Below are 19899 nucleotides of genomic sequence, written 5' to 3'. Positions count from 1 at the left end.
CTTAAAAACGGGATATAGTGTACTAATAGATATAAAGGGAAAACGTTTGAAGTGTTACGATGTAGGATTACAAGTGATTTTCATTTTATTGATATATTTATTTTTTTAATTCTCTACAATATGAAAGCACAATGTAGATATCAGAAAAATAGTATAATGAAAAATACCAAATTTACCTAATATTCTCTGTAACATAAGCTACTTTTAGCATTAGCCTTAAGGTACAGACTGAAAGAAGTCTCTTTAAACCAATACGCACAGACTGTCATTAAAAACTCACTCAACAGCTAGGAATTTAGAATAATGCAGATCTCACTTGAAGGAGCTCACAGGCAAGAGGTGAGGGGTGTGCTAACAAGTAATTCCTGAGAGTATAGTGACAGCTCCCAGAGGTATGGGCTCAATATCTATTCTCCAAATGCCTGAAATGAATGCATATGTCTCTATGCTTTTAATATCAGCTGTTCTGGAAATATGGATATACAGGGTATTTTCTAAATAAGCTTAAAACAAATCCCAGATGCTTGTCTACACGCGTCAACTGTTTATTTAGTCTACTCTAATTCCACCCACTAAGAAAGGAAAACAATAACTTCCTTAAAAGACTATTTCCCTTTGATAAGAAATCACGTTCCACTAACAGAAAAGTGAAATTAAGACATACCTAGTATGAACTAAGTTCTGTAATACTACAAAGCAAGAATTAGGCTTCAGAAGAAAACTTTCAACTGAATTGCACTTGTGGAAAACTGGATGACATAAAATACATAATGCAAAAATTCCTTTAAGATTAATTATTAACTAATCCATACAAGAAAACAACAGACCTCAAACATTTTAAAAAATTTATGACCCATAGTTAGAACATGGATTTTTTGGGGTACCCAGGGGGCTCACTCGGTTGGGCATCCAACTTCGGCTCAGGTCATGATCTCACAGTTTGTGAGTTGAAGCCCCGCATCAGGCTCTGTGCTGACAGCTCAGAGCCTGGAATCTGCTTTGGATTTTGTGTCTCCCTCTCTCTCTGCCCCTCCCCCACTTGTGCTCTGTCTGTCTCTGTCTCTGTCACTCTCTCTCTCAAGAATGAATAAACATTACATTCTTATGCATTATGTAATGCATTATGATTTTCCTATTCCACTTCATTTTTTTAAATTGAAAGCATGCTGGTTGTGTCAACTGAATTAATTTTATTGCCTACTAATGGGTCACCACCTGCAATTTGAGAAATAGTGCTCTAAAATATCACAAGAGTGAAACCATTTCTAGAAACATGATTTCATTCCTGTTTTATCATTGCTCTTCTAATATTCAAGTTATAACAGGTCTCAACCCATATACAATCACCTGTGTGTGGGTGTGAGAACATCTTTTCCCATGTCTAAGATCAAGTGAGCTCTTGATGACTACAATCTTTTCAACCACAAAGGGGAGTTTGCAATTATTACAGTTCTTTGTCTGATGGCAATGTGAACAGATTTCCCAAGGTATTACTAATTTCATTGTCAGCCTTACTCTCTCATAAATTTTGCTCTTTTCAGCTGTGTTTAACTTTTTTATGTTGTGTGTTGCCTGGAATGGAAAAATAAGAGCAGAAGGGTCTAAGTGGTTATGTGAGAATAAAGCTAGTAAGAATGAAGTTGTGATGGTAACTTCAATTATTCAAAATTTTTCGTTTTCTTGAAAGGAAAATGGATAATACTATGCTGACAGAAGACACAGCTATAGATTAGAAGCATAGGACCGAGTTCTGCAAAACTGTTTTAGAATCTCTTTAGACCTTATTGCCACCAAGTACAATAATGGAAGCTAATGATAGGACTAATGATCTAAAGAAGATGATACTTTTGCCTCAGCAGATGAAAGACATTTGGCAGTAAAATAAAAGGAAACACAAGGTACTTATTGTCAAAAAGGCTCTCCATGTAAACTCCCAAGACGGTGTTTCCTATCAGCTGAAAGAACCACTTAAAATAAATCAATTTGAACGCATGAAAATGAAATGAGTCATTTCAAGAGGTCCTATCCAAGACTCCTTACATAATGTGAGGCTGTTTCCATCAGGGTGCAAGGGCATCAAACATTTTATTTTATTTTTTTTTCAACGTTTATTTATTTTGGGGGGGACAGAGAGAGACAGAGCATGAACGGGGGAGGGGCAGAGAGAGAGGGAGACACAGAATCGGAAACAGGCTCCAGGCTCCGAGCCATCAGCCCAGAGCCTGAGGCGGGGCTCGAACTCACGGACCGTGAGATCGTGACCTGGCTGAAGTCAGACGCTTAACCGACTGCACCACCCAGGCGCCCCGCATCAAACATTTTAAATGTTCACATAAGAAGCATACCTAACAGTAAAAAAAAAAAAAAAAAAATCTCAAAACCTAATTTAGTGCTATCCATTAATGTGCTATAAGTAAAACCACATAGAACTGCAAGAACTGCATAGTTCTTGGTCACTCTCCTGTTCTGTGATTCCCAAGGAAAAGTTAAAGATCACAGAAGGGGTGTGGGTGTGGGGGAAGAGGGCTTGCACACCTATTGCTTTTCTAATTTCATAAAGTATTTCCATACACTTAAGAGGTGACAGATGACAATGGTTAGGACACTGGGCTCCTGCCCAGTACTGACTGACCTTAGATAAGTCCCTTTACCTCTCTTAAAGAGCTACAATTCATCATCACAGAGACAATGATATCGTCCCCCTCCCTCGACACACAGGGTTATCATGAGCATTAAGTGAGATAATGGTAGTAAAGTATTAAGCATAAAGGCTAGCATACAGTAAGAATTCAAAATATTTTAACTGCCATATTTTTATTTAAAACTACCACACATATTAAAGTAGCAAGAATATTGCTTTGGGTTCGCTGACTTTGTCCAAGTTCCCTCACTCACTGGCTCCATGATCTTAAGAAATTACCATTTTTTTGTTTATCAATTTTCCTCATCTTTAAAAAGCCTAACCACACATGTGCCTGGGTGGCTTAGTCAATTAAGCGTCCGACTCTTGATTTCAGCTCAGGTTATGATCTCACAGTCATGAGATCAAGCCCCATGTCAGGCTCCACACTAAGCGTGGAGCCTGCTTTGGATTCTTTCTCTTCCTCTTTAAATAAATAAACATTAAAAAAGAGCCTGACCACAATTGGGCATGGTAAAGATGAGTGAGCCTGTGTTAAGGGTTAGAGAGTCTGTCAGAAGCTTTAATTAGAATGCTCCCTGCCCCATTATGTATCCAGGGCCCCACCGACTGCTAGGACAGCATCTCCCAAAGTGGGCACTGTATGCTTTTGAGTCCTTGGGAAACTTAAAAGGAGGTCAAGTCTTCATCTCCAAAAAAGATCTGCAAGATAAATTTTACCAGTAGAATTTTACCTTTTTCTTTGCCACAGGCCATCTCACAGCCCTTAGAGTGCACAGTGACATTCTCACAGCAGACACAGGTTGGAATATTCTCAGGGAACCCCTTCCTCAGTGGGTGTCTCCTGATGTAGTGTTCCATAGGGCACATGGCCGGCCAACTCCTGGGCTAGGCTCTCAAAAATGGGATGCACACTGGGATTCCATGATGGGGCTTCTGGGATTAAGGCTGAGATGCAGAGAAGTGGATTCTGGCCTTGAGACTTTAAAGAACGATACTGAAACTACACTATGTGAATCTGATAATTCAAAAGGAAGAATTTTCCCACTGTTGTGAACTCACAAGTGCTGTGGGGGAAATTTGTAACAAATTGGCTGCATTCTTTAAGAGAAGTTGCTTAATTTCAGAGATAAAAAGGGGAAAAAACTTGTTTGTACAGCAAAACAAGTCTAAGACAACTATTTTATCTCTGTTGAATAGATGCTTAGGATAAGGAAGTTAGAGAAAAGCAGCTGCTGACCTTTACCAATAATGTCAGGATGTTGATGTAATGTCTAAGTTGCAATTGCTGGGGGTGAAGATAAACGCGGGAAATCTTTCCTGTTTCTACCATGCGCTATATTTTCTAACCTTGGTTCCATGTTAAATATACACACCGCCAATATTCAGATAAAGTGTAAATGGACATTGACTTTTCTCTCTGGAGTAAAAAAAAAAAAAATCCAGTATACCAAGTGTGGATAAAGTTAATCTCAGTTCGTTAAAACTATAAACATCTCTCTCTCTCTCTCTCTCTCTCTCTCTCTCTCTCACACACACACACACACACACATATACACACACGTTGTCACTTTTCCAGATACATTTTTCAAAAACTCAGCAAGAACCAAAATGTTATTGGAATAGTTAAAAAAAACCTCCATAATATTGTGAAAATGCTAATAACACCTGGCATTTACTAAACATTTATTATAAAAGGTGGCAGATAGAGCATTCTAAGGGACTTTATGTTACTGAATCTTCTTATAAGCGTATTTTACCGATAATAAATATTAGTTCCCTTTTTAAAATTATGAAACATTTTATACATACACATACAGACATATAGAAAGTACTATCTCAAACATCCAAGAATATACCCCATAGCTTGTAAGATAGGCCATTTCCAATAGAGAACAACTGAAGACCCCAACACCCCTTTTCCATCCCACATCCCTCTTGTTATTGCCCCTGTTCTATGTGTGAAGATGAGGCTCTGAGAAGCCGGGTAACTTGGCCCAGGTGGCTGAGCTGGCACCTGAACCTCCCCTGAATTCCAGAAACCACGGACCTCAGTCCCTGCGCTTTAAGGCTGCCGCTGCTAAAGTCACCCAATGTGGAGGTGAGGAAACTGAGGCAGACAGACTTAAGACTTGCCCATGCTCACATGACTGCTGAGCAGCACCATTAGTATTAAAACCCACATTATTTTTTTATAGTCTTACTCTTCTTGTCTCAAAATTAACATGAGGAAAGTAGCCAAGTTTAATTCAGGGATTCTTGTAAAACTTATGAGAAACTCTATCACCCTCTCTCTTTAATTATTTAAGCAAGTACTTTTTACCACACTATTAAGGGACAGTCTAATGAGAGGTGACTATTTTACCTCCAACAAAGGTTGTTCACTTTTCTTAGCACCAAGGTGGCTCCTAAAAGATGCTCTGTAAATGAAGTTTTAGGTGGATCAAAGTGCTGCTTCTTAACCTTCTGTGGGCACACCAGTCATCTTGGGATCTGGGTAATAGGCAGGGCCTGGAAATTCTGTGCGTTCAAAAGGTTCTTGGTAATGATTATTTTGCTGATGCCTGAAAGATATACTCTGAATAGCAAGAGACTTAAAGAGCCCTTATTAATTAATTCCTATTAATAGATAGGGACCAGGGGTTCCTGGATGGCTCAGTCAGTTAAGCATCAGACTTTGGCTTAGGTCAGGATCACACAGTTGGTGGGTTTGAGCCCCACGTCTGGTTCTGTGCTGACAGCTCGGAGCCTGGAGACTGCTTCGGATTTTGTGTCTCCCTCTCTCTCTGCCCCTCCCCCACTCACACTCTATCTCTCAAAAATAAATGTTAAAAAAATTAAAAAAAAATAGATAGGGATCTTGCAGTGAACCTTTTCAAAAATGAAAAATTCTTGAGATACCAGTTTTATATGGTTTTATTTTAATATCCATTCCCAAAATTGGAACAAGTCTATATTCTTAACTCTTTGACACTTATTTTCATGATTTCATTTATAAGTCTAGAACAGGCAATAAGAAATTTCAGGATCTACATTTAAGCCAGGGTAACATTTCTGACACCTGGAAAAAAGTGTCAATTTAGAAATTATTTAGGGGTAACTGGGTGGTTCAGTCTGTTAAGAGACCAACTTCAGCTCAGGTCATGACCTCACAGTCTGAGAGTTCGAGTCCCATGTCAGGTTCTGTGCTGACAGCTCAGAGCTTGGTGCCTGCTTCTGATTCTGTGTCTCCCCCTCTCTTTGCCCCTTCCCTGCTTGCTCTCTGTCTCTGTCTCTGTCTCTCTCAAAAATAAACATTAAAAAAATTTTTTTAAAGAAATTATTTGAGCATGTGGTAGAAAATACACAAAGAAATAGGATGAGAAATTTTCTAGGAACGTACACATATGTACCATATAGAAGTAAAAAGCAATCAATGTTTACTGACCAGAAAATAGCAAATCTCAGTTAGGAAAGAAATGGTATCTTATCATGCATCTACTGAAGTATGAAACATTAAAAGTTGATGGAGGAAAAAATAAACTTTATAAGCTCATATCACATTGCACAGTCCCCAAAAAGTATACTGCCTTTGTACATTCCACATCTTGTACCACAGACTTTATCACAATGCAATAAAAACACATGGTTAACTACTAATTGAGACTTGAAAAAGTCTTAATATTTCTGGAGCAAATGTGATCACCTCTAAGAGAAACCAAAAACTGTTAAAGATTTATTGCATAAATAGCTTCCTGAAAATATGTTTCTCTAAGACTTAACTGATCTCCCCAGGACAAGCGCTTTCCTAGAAGATGAAGGACAGGAGACCATCCTAAGGTATCTAGGATTGTAGGACACGTACCTGTATCCCATTATGGACACTCAAAGTGAGTGTGTCTCGGGAAGCCTGGGTGGCTCAGTCGGTCGGTTAGGCATCCGACTAAACTCATCATTTGTGAGTTCAAGCCCCATGTTGGGCTCTAACAGCTTGGAGCCTGAAGCCTGCTTTGGATTCTGTGTCTCCCTCTCTCTCTGTCCTTCCCCCATTTTCACTCTGTCTCTGTCTCTCAAAAGCTGAATAAAAGTTAAAAAAAATTTTTTTTAAAAAAGTGAGTGTGCCTGGGGTAAATGATTCAATCTTTCTGATCTCAGTTCCTTTCTTTCATAGCTCTCAGAACTGTTGGGATTCAATTAGATGCAAAAACCACTTGATAAATCAACATACCTATGAAGGTAGGGTTTTAAATTTTTATTGACATAAAAAAATCTACATGGAAAAGCAATGATCGATGGATGCTTACACCACCAAATGAAATGTTGATGGGGAAGAGTAATTTTACTGAGTAAGAAACTATCATTCCACAGACTATTTACAGGTCATAAAGGAAAAAGGCAGCTTCACAATGGAGGGATCAAGCTGAAGTCACTGATCATTTTTAGCATGATAGAAAGTGGGACAATAATAACAATAATAATGTATGCATCTTGAGACACAATCAGCAGCACATGACACCTTTGTGGTACTTTCACCAAAAACACTTAGCATTAATCTAATCAAGTCTTTAGGTCTAATTTCAAGGTTATAGAGAATTACAGTGGCTAGCGCACCAAGTAAAAAACACAAAACTCAGAAGCCAGTTGGTCTAATTTAAGATTGATCTGTGTCACAAAATAGCTGAACCTGATTTCCTTGCAGGAAAACAAAACACATGTGTGTAGCGGTCACTGGTACCTAAAAAGTGACTTAAGAGATAGAATAACTAACTGTAACATGTGGACCTCGTTTGTATCTTTCTTCGTATAAAGCAGCAGTAAAAAGGCATGTTTAGATCAACTGGGTAAATTTGAATAGGACTTGACTATTAGATGATATTAAGACCGCACCATCAATATTTTTAGGGGTGTTCAGTGCACTGTAGTAATATAAGAGACTATTTAGAAACGCAAATGAAATATTTGGGAGAGAAATGCCATTTGGTCTTTAACAGATGTCAAATACCTCAGGGAGGGGAAGTTTTTCTGTTAAGATCTTAGTAATACAGCACAGCAACTGTAGCAAAGAGGATGAAAAGGGTGGGGGGGGGGGTAAGAAGATGAAAAACAGAAAGAGAAAAGAATTTCCTACCCACAAGGCAAGAAGGTTTCATAGATTTTTAGACCCTAGGGAGCTAGGAGCAACAGTAGATACTGGGGCATTTCTCTATCTGGAGGCTATCTTCAATTTTAGTCTCTTGGCAAAGCAAGGGCTTTTTCAGGGGAAAAAAGGCAAATCATGGTCCATGTAATTCTCAAAATAAGCAGCCTCTGTTCTAAACTCCTCAGAATAGGAGCAATTCAATAAACAGCTCTCATGTTTCAGTGGTCCTATGGACTATTAAGTCTCAAAAGTTTCTTCTTTTGGGCTGAAATCAACCACATTTCAATATGAGGCAAGCTTGCTTTTGTGAAAAGCCATAAGAAGGCTGAATTAAATCCATTCAGCCATTTAAAAATTAAGTGAGTCTCACAGAGATTTTACCTACATTTCCTGTAGGAAGTTTTACGCACTAGTAATTCAAATTTACTATACTTCTTAACTTTTAATATCCATTGGCCTTGTACTTTGACAGAATAGCGAAATACAGTTTTCTTTCCCTTTTTTCAAGAATAAGAGTGCTCTTTAAAAAATAATTCATACACAACTTTTAGGCATATCCACTAAACAGACTTAATCATGAAATGGAACCAGATTAGTACTAATTTCCAAGGATTTTAATTTTGTGATGAAAGAGAGACTGTTCTTTTCCCTCCCTGTAAAATGTAAATATGTTGGCCACTGAATTAAAAGGCCATAATAGTGGTTGTAATTTGAGTTGGAAAATGAATATAAAACCATATAAAACAATGTGGTTATCAGTAAAGATAAACTCCAAATAGTCTAATCATTGACAAAGTTGAGTCCTTTAAGTATGAATTAAGAATTTCATCCAGGAAGGACCAAGAAATCTTACCTTTCTGATACTTACTACATTCAGAGTAATAATTTTCTCAAATATAGTACGGGCAAATTTCTTCTGACTCCAAAAGCAAGGAAGGGTTATTTGAAACACACAAAAGACAAAAATCTGGACAAGACCCATGGCCGATTGGACAAGACAAAAATTCCATTTTTCCCATTAGATATTCCTCAGTAGTAGTAAAGGACTTGAAAATGAGTTTTTGGTTTCCCTGAAGGCTAATTCTAAATATAAATATAAACTTAGAATTTTTTCCCCAAACAGTATGGTGAAAGCTTTTAATAAAATGTGAAGTTGAAAAAGAAGCAGAATATAAAAGCATGTACAGACTAGGTAGTAGAATGAGTACCCAGGTATTAGTTTTATTGTTGTTCTTTACACCTTACACATATTTAGAGATGAAATTTTATTACCCAATATTTAGTAAAAAAAAAAAAAAGTAGATAGTATATAAGTGTGTGTGTGCATATGTACATTGGTTGTGGGGATATATATTTGTATTTGTGTGTGTGTGTGTGTGTGTGTGTGTGTGTGTGCCAAAAATTTGTCCTTACTGGTTCTCTGTGTAACAGTTTCCTTGCAGGATTATGGTATGTCGGTACAATATTATTTATCGACACCCTGCTTTATTCCACAACTGTTGTGCCTTGTAAGCATTGGGGAATATGTTTGGGAAAGCAGTCAGAAAAGAAAGTCCCATCCTAAGAGAAATTGTTTTGTTTGTTTTTGATTTTGTTTTTTGTGGGTTTTGGGGGGGGGAGGTGGTGAAGCTCCAGTGTAGCTTTATAAAAAGGGAGAAATGGGGTAAAATAAAACCACTTAGCTAATACCTTGTTTCAAGGTTATTCTTTGCAGCTTTTCTTACAAAAAAAATCCATCTAAGCTAAAATTACCACACTTAAGACACAAGACATTTCTGCACATATTAGGTACAATTTCACACAGCATAAAAGCTCCCAGAGAGATAGTTCACAAAGGCTAGATTAATAGATCAAGTTGAAATGGCAGTAAACACTCAAGGCATACATGACAATGTGGTTTAATACAGTGATAATGTCACAAATGTCTAAACACTGTCCCAGTGATTTTCAAGGTGAAATAGGCCCCTGATGCCCTCAATGTATAAGCATCTGGAGATCTTGGGGACCTCCAACTCACCTGCTCCAATACCACCTGCTGCAATATTCTTAAGACTGCCAGTGCCTAACTCATGGAAGCTTTCCTGGTGCTGCCTGTAAAGGAGTCTCAAAGATTCTCAAACCTTTTCAGAGTTGAATTTAATTATTTTCTTGAATACGTTCAGAGTGTTTCCTAAGTCATCACAATAGTCATGTATGCAATTCTGTTTACAACAACTTAGTGAATATCACCATTCACTTCATTCTCTCAAACCTCAGCCACACCATTCACGTGCCGACTAGGAAATAGTTATCTGGAACCCTTTCTCTACCAGGAACTGTACCAGGTGCTGGTGGAGACTATAAAAAGCTCCTTTCATCTCTACTCTCCCCTATTATCCTCCCTTCCCCCTTACCCCTGGCCAAAACAAAAAACAAACAACAACAAAACCAAAAAACAAAAATAAACTCTCTTCAATCCAACTGAAAGGCAAGTTTGACAGTTGGTCTGGATTCAGCATACTAGAGCTCACAGTTAAAATTTATTTCTACATTGGGCTAGAAATCGCCATGTGGGTTTTTCCCAACAATTAAGTCTCTCCCACTCCCCTACCCCCACGGCAAACAACTATTTTTTTATGTATATGCAAAGCAGAGAACATCTGGAAAATGACATCAACATGACTCTTCAGTTGCAAAAAGACAAGATTACGCCATAGTCTAAAGAAAAAAAAAATCTGAAGGTCTGGTGATATTTATGGGTTTCTCCTCAAAGCCAAACTTCAAATATACCAGAATGAATTCTTCTATTTTAAACCCATATTTCAGACTTTTTGTCTATAATTAACAATGGGACTAGACATAGAATTTTATTACTTTGTCTTGTTCTGGTTTTGAGTCTCAGCTAGAGTCACAGCTTTGAGTCTTTAACAACAGGGCAGGAACTGTGTTTCCACTGCATTCTCCCCCCCCACCCGCCCTGTCCTCACGGAGCACACATCCCCTCCTGAGCCCCATCATATGGTGGCCACTGTTCAAAGCACAAAGTTCCTCCCAGACCTGACATTCTTCTAGGGGGAAGTCAGACAAATTAAATAAAAGGGTAAATGATATATTCTGTTGGAAGATGGTAGTGCTCCCAAGAAAAATGAAAGCAGGGAAGGTGGGGAGAAGGAGTCCTGGGGGATGGCAGGAGGGTTACAGGTGATTAGGGACATTCTCCCTGAGAAAGTAACATCTGAACAAAGACTGAAGGGGGAGGGAGTGATGTAGATATTTGGGGCAGGCCTATTCTAGGCAACATGTGCAAAGGCTCTAAGGCAGAAGAATGTCTGCTATCTTTGAAAAATGGCAAGAAATCCAGTATGGCTGGGAGTATGGGGGAGCATGGAAGAAAATGAGGTCCTAGAAGCAGTGGGGGAGGCAGAACAAAGGGACCCCATATTTTTCAAATTAGTAGTAATAAACAGAAATGAAAAGTAAGATAGCTGGCATTCATTGAGCTTTTACCACGTGCTAAGTGCAACTCCGGACAGGTTATGTTATTATCTCCTTAAAAAACATGAAATTTGTTGCTCTAATATGTATAGGGTGGACTTTATGCTATAGGACACACATAGCAGTAAGTCCAAAACTTTACAGGAAATATTTCCTTATTTCCCTGAACAAGCTGTTTTGGTTTTGTTTTGTTCTTTCTGCCTTAACATGACTAAAACCTTTGATATATGGTGCAGTTAATTTCACTTTCCCATGCATCTTAAAAATAAAAACATAATTCCTTATAAATGTCAGATGTCTAGACTATTTCCAAGTTATGTTTTGTATGTGATTTTCAAGTCTGTTTCAGTACCACAAGTTTAAGGAGTTCAACTTATAAAATAAAAAGTTAATAAATACAGTTCAGGACACTATTCAGAGTTCAAATCATAATAGGATCCTTTGGTTTAATGAATCCTTTAACACAACTTCCTTTCTGAACTATATGGTGCAACTTAATGTTTCTGAGTGGTACAAATTACATCTACTGTAGCCAAAAGGCACCGTCCATGTTCTGCTCGCATGTTCTCTTCCTTCTGATGTTCTTTCATTTAAAAGGCATCCTTGCCACCCAGCTGACAGGGCATCTGGGTGGCTCAGTTAAGTGTCCAACTTTGGCTCAGCTCATGATCTCATGATTTCTGGGTTTGAGTCCCACATCGGGCTCTGTGCTGACAGCTCAGAGCCTGGAGCCTGCTTCAGATTCTCTGCTTTAGATTCTGTCTCCCTCTCTCTCTGCCCCCCACCCCAACCTGTGCTTGTGCTCTCTTTCTCTCAAAAATAAATAAATAAATAAACATTAAAAAAAAAAAAAGGCATCCTTACATACAGAAATAAAGCATTCCAAGGGGCTGGGCTTGCTAACCAAATTAATTAATGGAAGCACCAGATGAACCTTCATAAAGAACTTCAGTAGATTCTTTATTACTTAGTTTCTACTAGTTAGGAAACAATTTGAAGATAATCTCCTAAACATGAAGAGATTGTTCAGTTCAACCCAAGAAACATTTACTGAGCACCTCTGTCAGGTGCCAGGATGATGACGACAATCCCAGTCACTCCCTCAAGAACTTACAGACTAAAGGGCAGACAGAACCCCAGACCTCAGAGATGATGGAAAGTCTCGGATGGGTGCAAACACTGATACAGAAGCTACCCAAATAAACTTGTGCTTACCTTTTAAGAAGCCACTCACCTAGAACATCAGACATCTGCTGTCCCATCTCTAACCAAATATACACAAGTGATGACTTAAGAACGGACCTTCCAATAGTAACAGATAAGAGTTGGGCAGAATTTTTAAGGCAATTTTTAAGTATCTAGTTCTATGCTTACAAGTTTCCTTAGACACTGACTGCTTATTTTTACTCAGTCACAAAGAGGAAATCTTTCATACACATCTCCAAATATTTTGGGGAAGGGAGAATCAGGGATGTTTAGTTAGCACAAAATCTTCACATGAATTAGGGTATTTTATTCTCAAAACTTATAATAAAGGTAAGAAGACTTAAGTCCAAGCCTACAGATTTATAGTAATTGAATCAATACTAAAGATTAACTTATATGTGGTGTTATGAAGTTCAAAAACCATGTGAAACAATCTGTATAAATATCTCAATTTAGTTAACTAGGTCCAGAGGAGCAGGGCAGAAGAAGCAACAGACGTCAGACCAAATCCTGCTCATCAAGTCCTACTGTCTGGGGCCTGGCAGGCTATAAACACTAGAAGAGGTGGCCACTTATATATATAAATACATACATACATAAATACATACATACATAAAGCAAAAGCACCAGATAGGCAAGCGTCAGCCCTACAAAGGAACCAGTATAGCTTCTCCAGACTCTGACATAAAAAACTGGAATAATTTCACTGACTAGGCTTATAAATATTCAGATTAAAGTATCACATTCATTTCCTGAAACAGAACACAATGAATGAAAGTGTAATATTAAGTTGTCCATGACACAGATGGTAGCCATTTATCATAATCCTTACATTATAAAATGTTTCCGCCATCTCAAAGCTGATTTGAGTCAGAATTACCTGGGGGAATTTTTTTTTAAGTGCATATTCCCAGGCCCCACCCCATGGGCGATTCTGATTCACAATCCGGAGCTGGGGCTTTACAAAGCTTCCCGAGACAGTCGTGATCAGGCAGGTTGGGACCTGAGAAGCACCAGACTAGGCTGACTCCAAGAATAATGAAGGAAAAATGGAATAAACGGTCCTCTTCTCATCAAAAACAGACCGTTATGCCAGGGCTGCCTTCTTGTAAACATGAAGATGGCTAATAACACCTATGACCACCATCCAACCACAGCCAGTAGCGTATCTCAAGACCAAATGGGTGTGCCTGCTTAAACTTAGGGACACTTGCCAAACAGGTGACCCAGGGCTAATTGGGAACATCACAGATGTGAGAAATATTAAAAAAAAAAATCACTGATTATTGCTTCATTCAAGAGGTATCAGCACCAGAGTTCCTAGGAGATTTTTTTTTTTTTTCAGTAAATGTCCCAAATCTAAGTTTTGCTTTTTTTGTGTGATTGAATACTTATGGCTTTTACTGGTTCTTTCAGCATCCTAAACATATAGGATGTTTCATGGAAACTCAAATGACAACATCATCTTCCACCAGTCAGCTGCTATAAAATCTCAAATTTGAAGCTCAATAAAAAATCTAAGCAATCACACTTGTTCTCTGAGAACTGCTCTACCAAGCACCTGTTCACCAGCCTGGATGATCTTGCACATCTGAAACTTCTTTGTAAAGATGGATGGCAGTTTTGGCCAGATTAGTACAGGGACACAGTGTCACAGGGATTCAGAGACCTGCAGTATTAAAGTTGCATCTTCGGGAAGCACCTGGGTGGCTCTGTTGGTTCAGCACCTGACTCTTGATTTTGGCTCAGGACACGATCTCATGGTTGGTAAGATCAAGCCCAGGATCCAGCTCCCTGCTAGGTGGAGCCTGCTTGGGATTCTCTTTCTCTCTTTCTCTCTCTCTATCCCTCTCCCACTCTTCCCCTCTCTCTCTCTGAAATAAACTTAAAAAGAGAAAATTGCATCTTCAAACAGTGATGAGAAACATTTTTTAAGTGCTTAAAATACCTGTGATCAAAATCCTACATATTCAATAAAAGCATACATGTTTTTCAAATTTTTTATAACGTTTATTCATTTTTGAGAGACAGAGTGTGAGAGTGGGTGGGGCAGAGAGAGGGAGACACAGAATCTGAAGCAGGCTCCAGGCTCAGAGCTGTCAGCACAGAACCAGACTTGGGTCTGGAACCCACCAACTGTGAGATCATGACCTGAGCCAAAGTCCAACCCTTAGCCGACTAAGGCACCCAGGTGCCCCCAAAGCGTACATATTTATTAAATTTTTAGGATATGCATAGCATTCTATTAGTGCCAAGGCATATTTTGTCTAAACTTCAGCTTTGAAACAAATAAATTGGTATGTAAGCAAATTTAGGAACCACCAGTAACATCTTAAGTAGCCATGCTTCAGACTGGGAATGGATAAGTGGTTCAGTGGAAAAAAAAAAAAAAGTGAAACTTGCTTCATTAGAAAACACGGGTGGGGGTGGGAGAGCTGTCAAAATATTCTAGATGGTTAGTGCTATTCAATAACCTCGGTTGTATAGGGGCAGAAGTAGGGAAGAAAAGAAACATGAACTGAAAAGCCGCAGAAAGCTGCCCTATCAGGAAAGAACTAATTAACAAGGATTTGTCTAGGGCTGGTGAAACGGCTTACTGCTTTAATCAGGTGGATGCGCAGAGGCAAACTGGGCTGTGGATTAATTAGTTACGTCCAACCTGAAACCAAGGACCAGGTCCACAGAAAGAGCAGCCTGGTCGGGAGTCGACTCGCTCAAACACCCAAGAAGGAGCCACAGGACTCCAACTTGGGGCGCAGGCAGCACACGAGTGAGGAGCGGCAGGGCGGCCCGCCGGCCCCCTGGCCACAACCCGGGGGAAACATCTGCCCCCGGTTCCTACAAGCCGCGAACGCACCCGCTAGGATCGCAGCCGCGCACGGAGGGCCCCGGCCGCCCAGCAACTCGGCAGCCTTGTCAAGGGAGGCTTGGGCGCAGCGTCCCCACACACGACTCTCCCCTGTGGCGGCCGGGGTCGCCACCTCGGGGCCATGTCACTTCTCCCGGGGCCGGCGGAGTCAGGAAGTCTGGGAGCCGAGTGAGCCCGGCTTCGGGGCAAGAAGAGCGAACGCGGGCAGGCGTCGAGTTGCTTCTCTCGTTGAGCGGAGAAGGAAGGAGTTGGGTGGGGGAACGATCCGAAATTCAGTAACTTATTTTATACTCGAGCCGCCGTCGGCCAGAAAGGGCAGGACTCCTCGGGGTGCAGGCGGAGACCCCACTTCCTCCCGCGCCGGGTCCCTCCAGGCCCGGCCCGGCCCACCCCCGCCGGCCGCGCTCCACTCACCCAGCTCGCCCGCCTGCAGCCGGAGCGGGGCGGAGACCACAAGCAGGAGGGCCAGGAGACCGCGGGCGCCCGCCACCATGGCCCCCCCGGGCGCCAGCCTGGCTCGCTCGGCCTCCCCTAGGCGGGCGCAGAGGCTCCGCTGCCCCGGCCGGGCCGCCTCCTCCGCGGCCGAGCGCGCCGCCGGGACTGGGCGCAGCCGCGGCCCCGCACTGAATCCCATTGGGGCGGCTGGGAGCCCAGCCCGGCGGGGGCGTCGCCCGCCCCGCCCAGCCCAGCCCAGCCCCGCGCGCCGGCCCCCAAAGGAGGAAGTCGAGCTCCCTGGCGGCTGCTGGCCGAGAGGCCGGAGGCGCACCGGACTCGGCCCGCGGTCTCCAGTAGGTACCCGGCGCTCCTCGCTTCACTCTCCTCTTTTCTTCCGCCGCTCTTCCCCCAATGCATGTGAACCTGGGAGACAGAGGGACACCTGGCCTGAGGACCTGCCCTGAGCCCCGCTGTGCCTAGGTCCTCCCCAGAGTTCCCGAGCGCGCGGTAGGTGCGTCAGAAAGGCTGCTCTCCACCAGGGCTTTGCCAACCCCACGGGGGCGGGCAAGCCAGGAGAGCAGCACTGGAGAACTCGAAATGTTGTCTGATAGGTTGATGATGGTGACAATTAAAATGTAATTCAAGTCCCTCTATTCATTCATTCAAAAGTTATTAAGTTCCAGCAGTGTGGCAGGCAGGCACAGTGCTAAATAAACCCTTGTGACACTTGCAGACGTTAAAAATAATCAGGTAAGTGTATAATGCAAATTGCAATAGGTAACATGAAGACTACTTGGGGAGCACATTCAGGAAGATCTAATTAGATGGCGGGTGAAGAGACCGCAGGGGAGCAATCAGCCAGGAGAGGCCTCGCTTAAAAAGTGGCTTCTAAACTGAGACTGAGTGGGATTTGGGAAAGCAGAGGGCGGGGGACTGGAAGACAGCCGCAGAGTGCGAAGGAACTGAGGGAGGAAAAGGCCAGGGTGTCTGGAGCAGGGTGCACAGGTGGTTACATGGCAAGAGGTGGAAGCCCGTGCACGCAGCAGGGGCCAGAACGTGGAGAGCCTGGAAGGCCACGTAAAGGCTGTTTAACTTGACCCTCGGACTAGAGAGCAGCCACGGAAGGTTCGGACGAGCGAACTGATTCTCCGGGGGTGTGGAGAAGGGCTGGGGCGGGGCTGGGGGAGGGCAAGCATGAAGAGTGGAGATTTACAAGGCTATTACCGAGTAGTTGAATGGGGAAGCGGCTGTGAAAATGAACGTGGACAGATTAAATACATATTTTAAAGACTGTGATACCTTCAGCCTGCTTGCAGGTCTCCCGTGCTTCCTCCACTGCTGCACCCTGCAATTTTCCTAGGTAACACGCAGCCATAGTTAACATCTGCTAGTCCCCGCTGAGGTCCAATATTCGCCAGCCGCATGCTCTTTGGATACCCGGATAGACTCTGTTTACACATGCATTCATTTTTTCGTCTGTCCTTTTTTTTTATTTTTTTTTCAACGTTTACTTATTTATTTGGGACAGAGAGAGACAGAGCATAAATGGGGGAGGGGCAGAGAGAGAGGGAGACACAGAATCGGAAAGAGGCTCCGAGCCATCAGCCCAGAGCCTGACGCGGGGCTCGAACTCACGGACCGCGAGATCGTGACCTGGCTGAAGTCGGACGCTTAACCGCTTAACCGACTGCGCCACCCAGGCGCCCCCGTCTGTCCTATTTTTTAACCAGGTAAAAACCCTGTTGAAATTTCCAATGAGTGTCTTTGGGTTTTGCTTTCTCAAAGACGGCAGAGCCTATGGGAAAGAGCTTGGACTTTAGAAATGAGGCTGATCCAAGCCTGAATCCCGGATCAGCCACTGACTAGGATTGATCCTCTCTGGGCCTCACTTTTTTGGGGGAATAGAATACGTAATTGTCCTGGCTGTCACAGTGAGGAAATAAAGTATGTATATACAGTTCTAGCATGTAAGAAGTACTCAATAAATAGGTTTATCACATTTGTATTAAAAGTAAATTCAGGGGTACCTTGGTGGCTCAGTCAGTTAAGCAAGGGGCTCTGGATTTTGGCTCAGGTTATAATCTCACATTTGTGAGATCCAGCTCCCACTCCCACCGCGTGGGTCTCCTTGCTGACAGCAGAGAGCCTGCTTGGGATTCTCTCCCTCCCTCTCTGTGCCCCTTCCCTGCTCCTGTGCTCTCTCTCTCTCTTTCAAAATAAATATTAAAAAATATATATTTAAAAGTAAATTCACACCCATGAAAATATTGAATATTCTCACACAATAAACATAAAGGATACTTTAAAACATTGAATTACTCCCTAACTCCAGCTTTCCCTGTTTTTTTTTTTTTTTTTTTCTCTTCATTCCTTCTAAGGAAGTGAGTTGGGGCAGCTGCTGCTGCCCTCCAACAGGTGAGGATCTGTGAGCAATGAATGAAGACAATGAGAGTATTGTTTACAAGTGAGGAATTCACAGGGTGAGCCAGGTGGGCTCCCAGAGGTGACCTTTTCCATCTCAGGTAATACTTTCATGGGAATGAATTAATCTATTCTACAACAGAATCCTGAGCCAGATCAGAGGCCAGGTTTAGGATCTGGTAACAATGACCAAACAAGAAGGCCAACTAGATCCTAGGGCTTTCATTATGCCATGCTTTTCTTGAAAAAATAAAAGCAAAGCATAATGAAAGAAAACTATGAAAATACAACAGATAGTCAATTATAGTTTTGTATATAATGAAATACATAGACCTAACCAAATTGATCTACTTCAATCATATAGACTTTCATGTTCAGCATGCGTGTCTGTTTTACTCTTAAGAAGATTCCACTATGGTTTTTTAAATAATGCATTGTGGAATCTCAGAACTTAAAGTTTGGGGATTCTATTGAAGTTATAATTATTAGGATCCACTTATAGCATCTCACATATTAAGATGAAAGAACTGCTTATCATGTGAAACCTCTCTGGAAGGGTTTCTCACAGAGCAACTCCACATTTAACCTGTCTCCTCATTTACCATCCAGTCCTTCCATATTTTGCATATCTTACTGCAGTTTATGTTTACATTTGCTAGCTCTTCTGTAAAAATAGGGGGCAGCTAGCTGGTCAGAGATGCCTTGTTTTGAATACATAATATGTATTCTGTATTGCTTAGGTAAGACAGAACTTAAACAGAACTGCAAGCCTATTCTAAAGTATTTAGAAAGCTTTAGATTGTGCTTCAATTTGACAACCTCATCAATTGTATACTTAACATTTGGTAATCCTGTTGTGATCTATGAAGAAGACCAAATGGGATATAAATTTGAAACCCAAGTAGGCTTCTACTTCCTGAACGCTCCCTCTTTTTCAGTTATTCAATAAATTCAACCCTAGAAATACATTTTGAACTTTTCTGTATGCAAAACAATCTGATGGAGATACAATGAAAACAAATACAGGTGCTTCTCTCTCTCCATTCATAATCCAATGGTAGAAACTTGAGAAAAGTAATTCCATGGGCTCATAAGTACAATGATGGGAAAAGTCCAGAGTGTTAGAGAATCACCAAGGAAGGAAAGGTATATAGCTGAGGTTTCAAAAGTCTGGAAGAGTTGGGAAGAGTGAAGATGGGAATTAGAAGGGAAATATTGTTTGTCAAATGAGAAGAATTTGTGAGAAAGCTCGGAGATAGAGATCATAGGGTGCTCATAGGAACTGAGCTGAATTCATTGTGGCTGGAACAGTGAGCGTGAGACAGGAGTAGGTGCCTGAAGTTGTGGCAGGAGGCAGGGGTGGATCTGAGGGTGCCCAGGGCAATGGGAAGCAAGGAAAGTGGAGGAACTTGTTCAGATTTGATTTTTGGAAGAGCACACTGGCTGTGGGGCGGGGAATGGATTGGAAAGAGGCAGAGAGACCAATTAGGAGTTTGTGGCAATACTCCAAGCCTAGGGATGATGGCGCCTGCCTCTTGTGCTCAAAGGGGCAGGGACCACTGGACCAGCAGCATCAAAACACCTGTGAGCTTTTTAGAACTGCAGACTCCTATCCACACCTCTGCCTAGACCTCTGAGCAGAATCTGCATTTTAGTAAGATCTCCAGGTCAGGATAAAGCCATTGGTAGATCTGAAAGATAGACATTAGAAACAGGTGAGTCTTAGGTGTAGGC

General features: G+C 41.6%; 1 protein-coding gene across 1 annotated transcript in view; it reads right to left on the bottom strand.

Moving 5' to 3' along the window:
* DCBLD1 (discoidin, CUB and LCCL domain containing 1) overlaps positions 1-15943 on the bottom strand; it is a 65832-nt gene extending 49889 nt beyond the window's left edge. Inside the window, exon 1 of the mRNA XM_043593189.1 lies at positions 15724-15943. Coding sequence (XP_043449124.1) covers positions 15724-15943 — 220 coding nt within the window. The remainder of the gene's footprint in view (positions 1-15723) is intronic.
* Between the last annotated feature and the right edge of the window lie 3956 nt (positions 15944-19899).

Source organism: Prionailurus bengalensis, chromosome B2 (assembly GCF_016509475.1).
Source record: "Prionailurus bengalensis isolate Pbe53 chromosome B2, Fcat_Pben_1.1_paternal_pri, whole genome shotgun sequence".
Taxonomy (NCBI): domain Eukaryota; kingdom Metazoa; phylum Chordata; class Mammalia; order Carnivora; family Felidae; genus Prionailurus; species Prionailurus bengalensis.
This window is presented reverse-complemented; position numbering and strand designations above follow the sequence as displayed.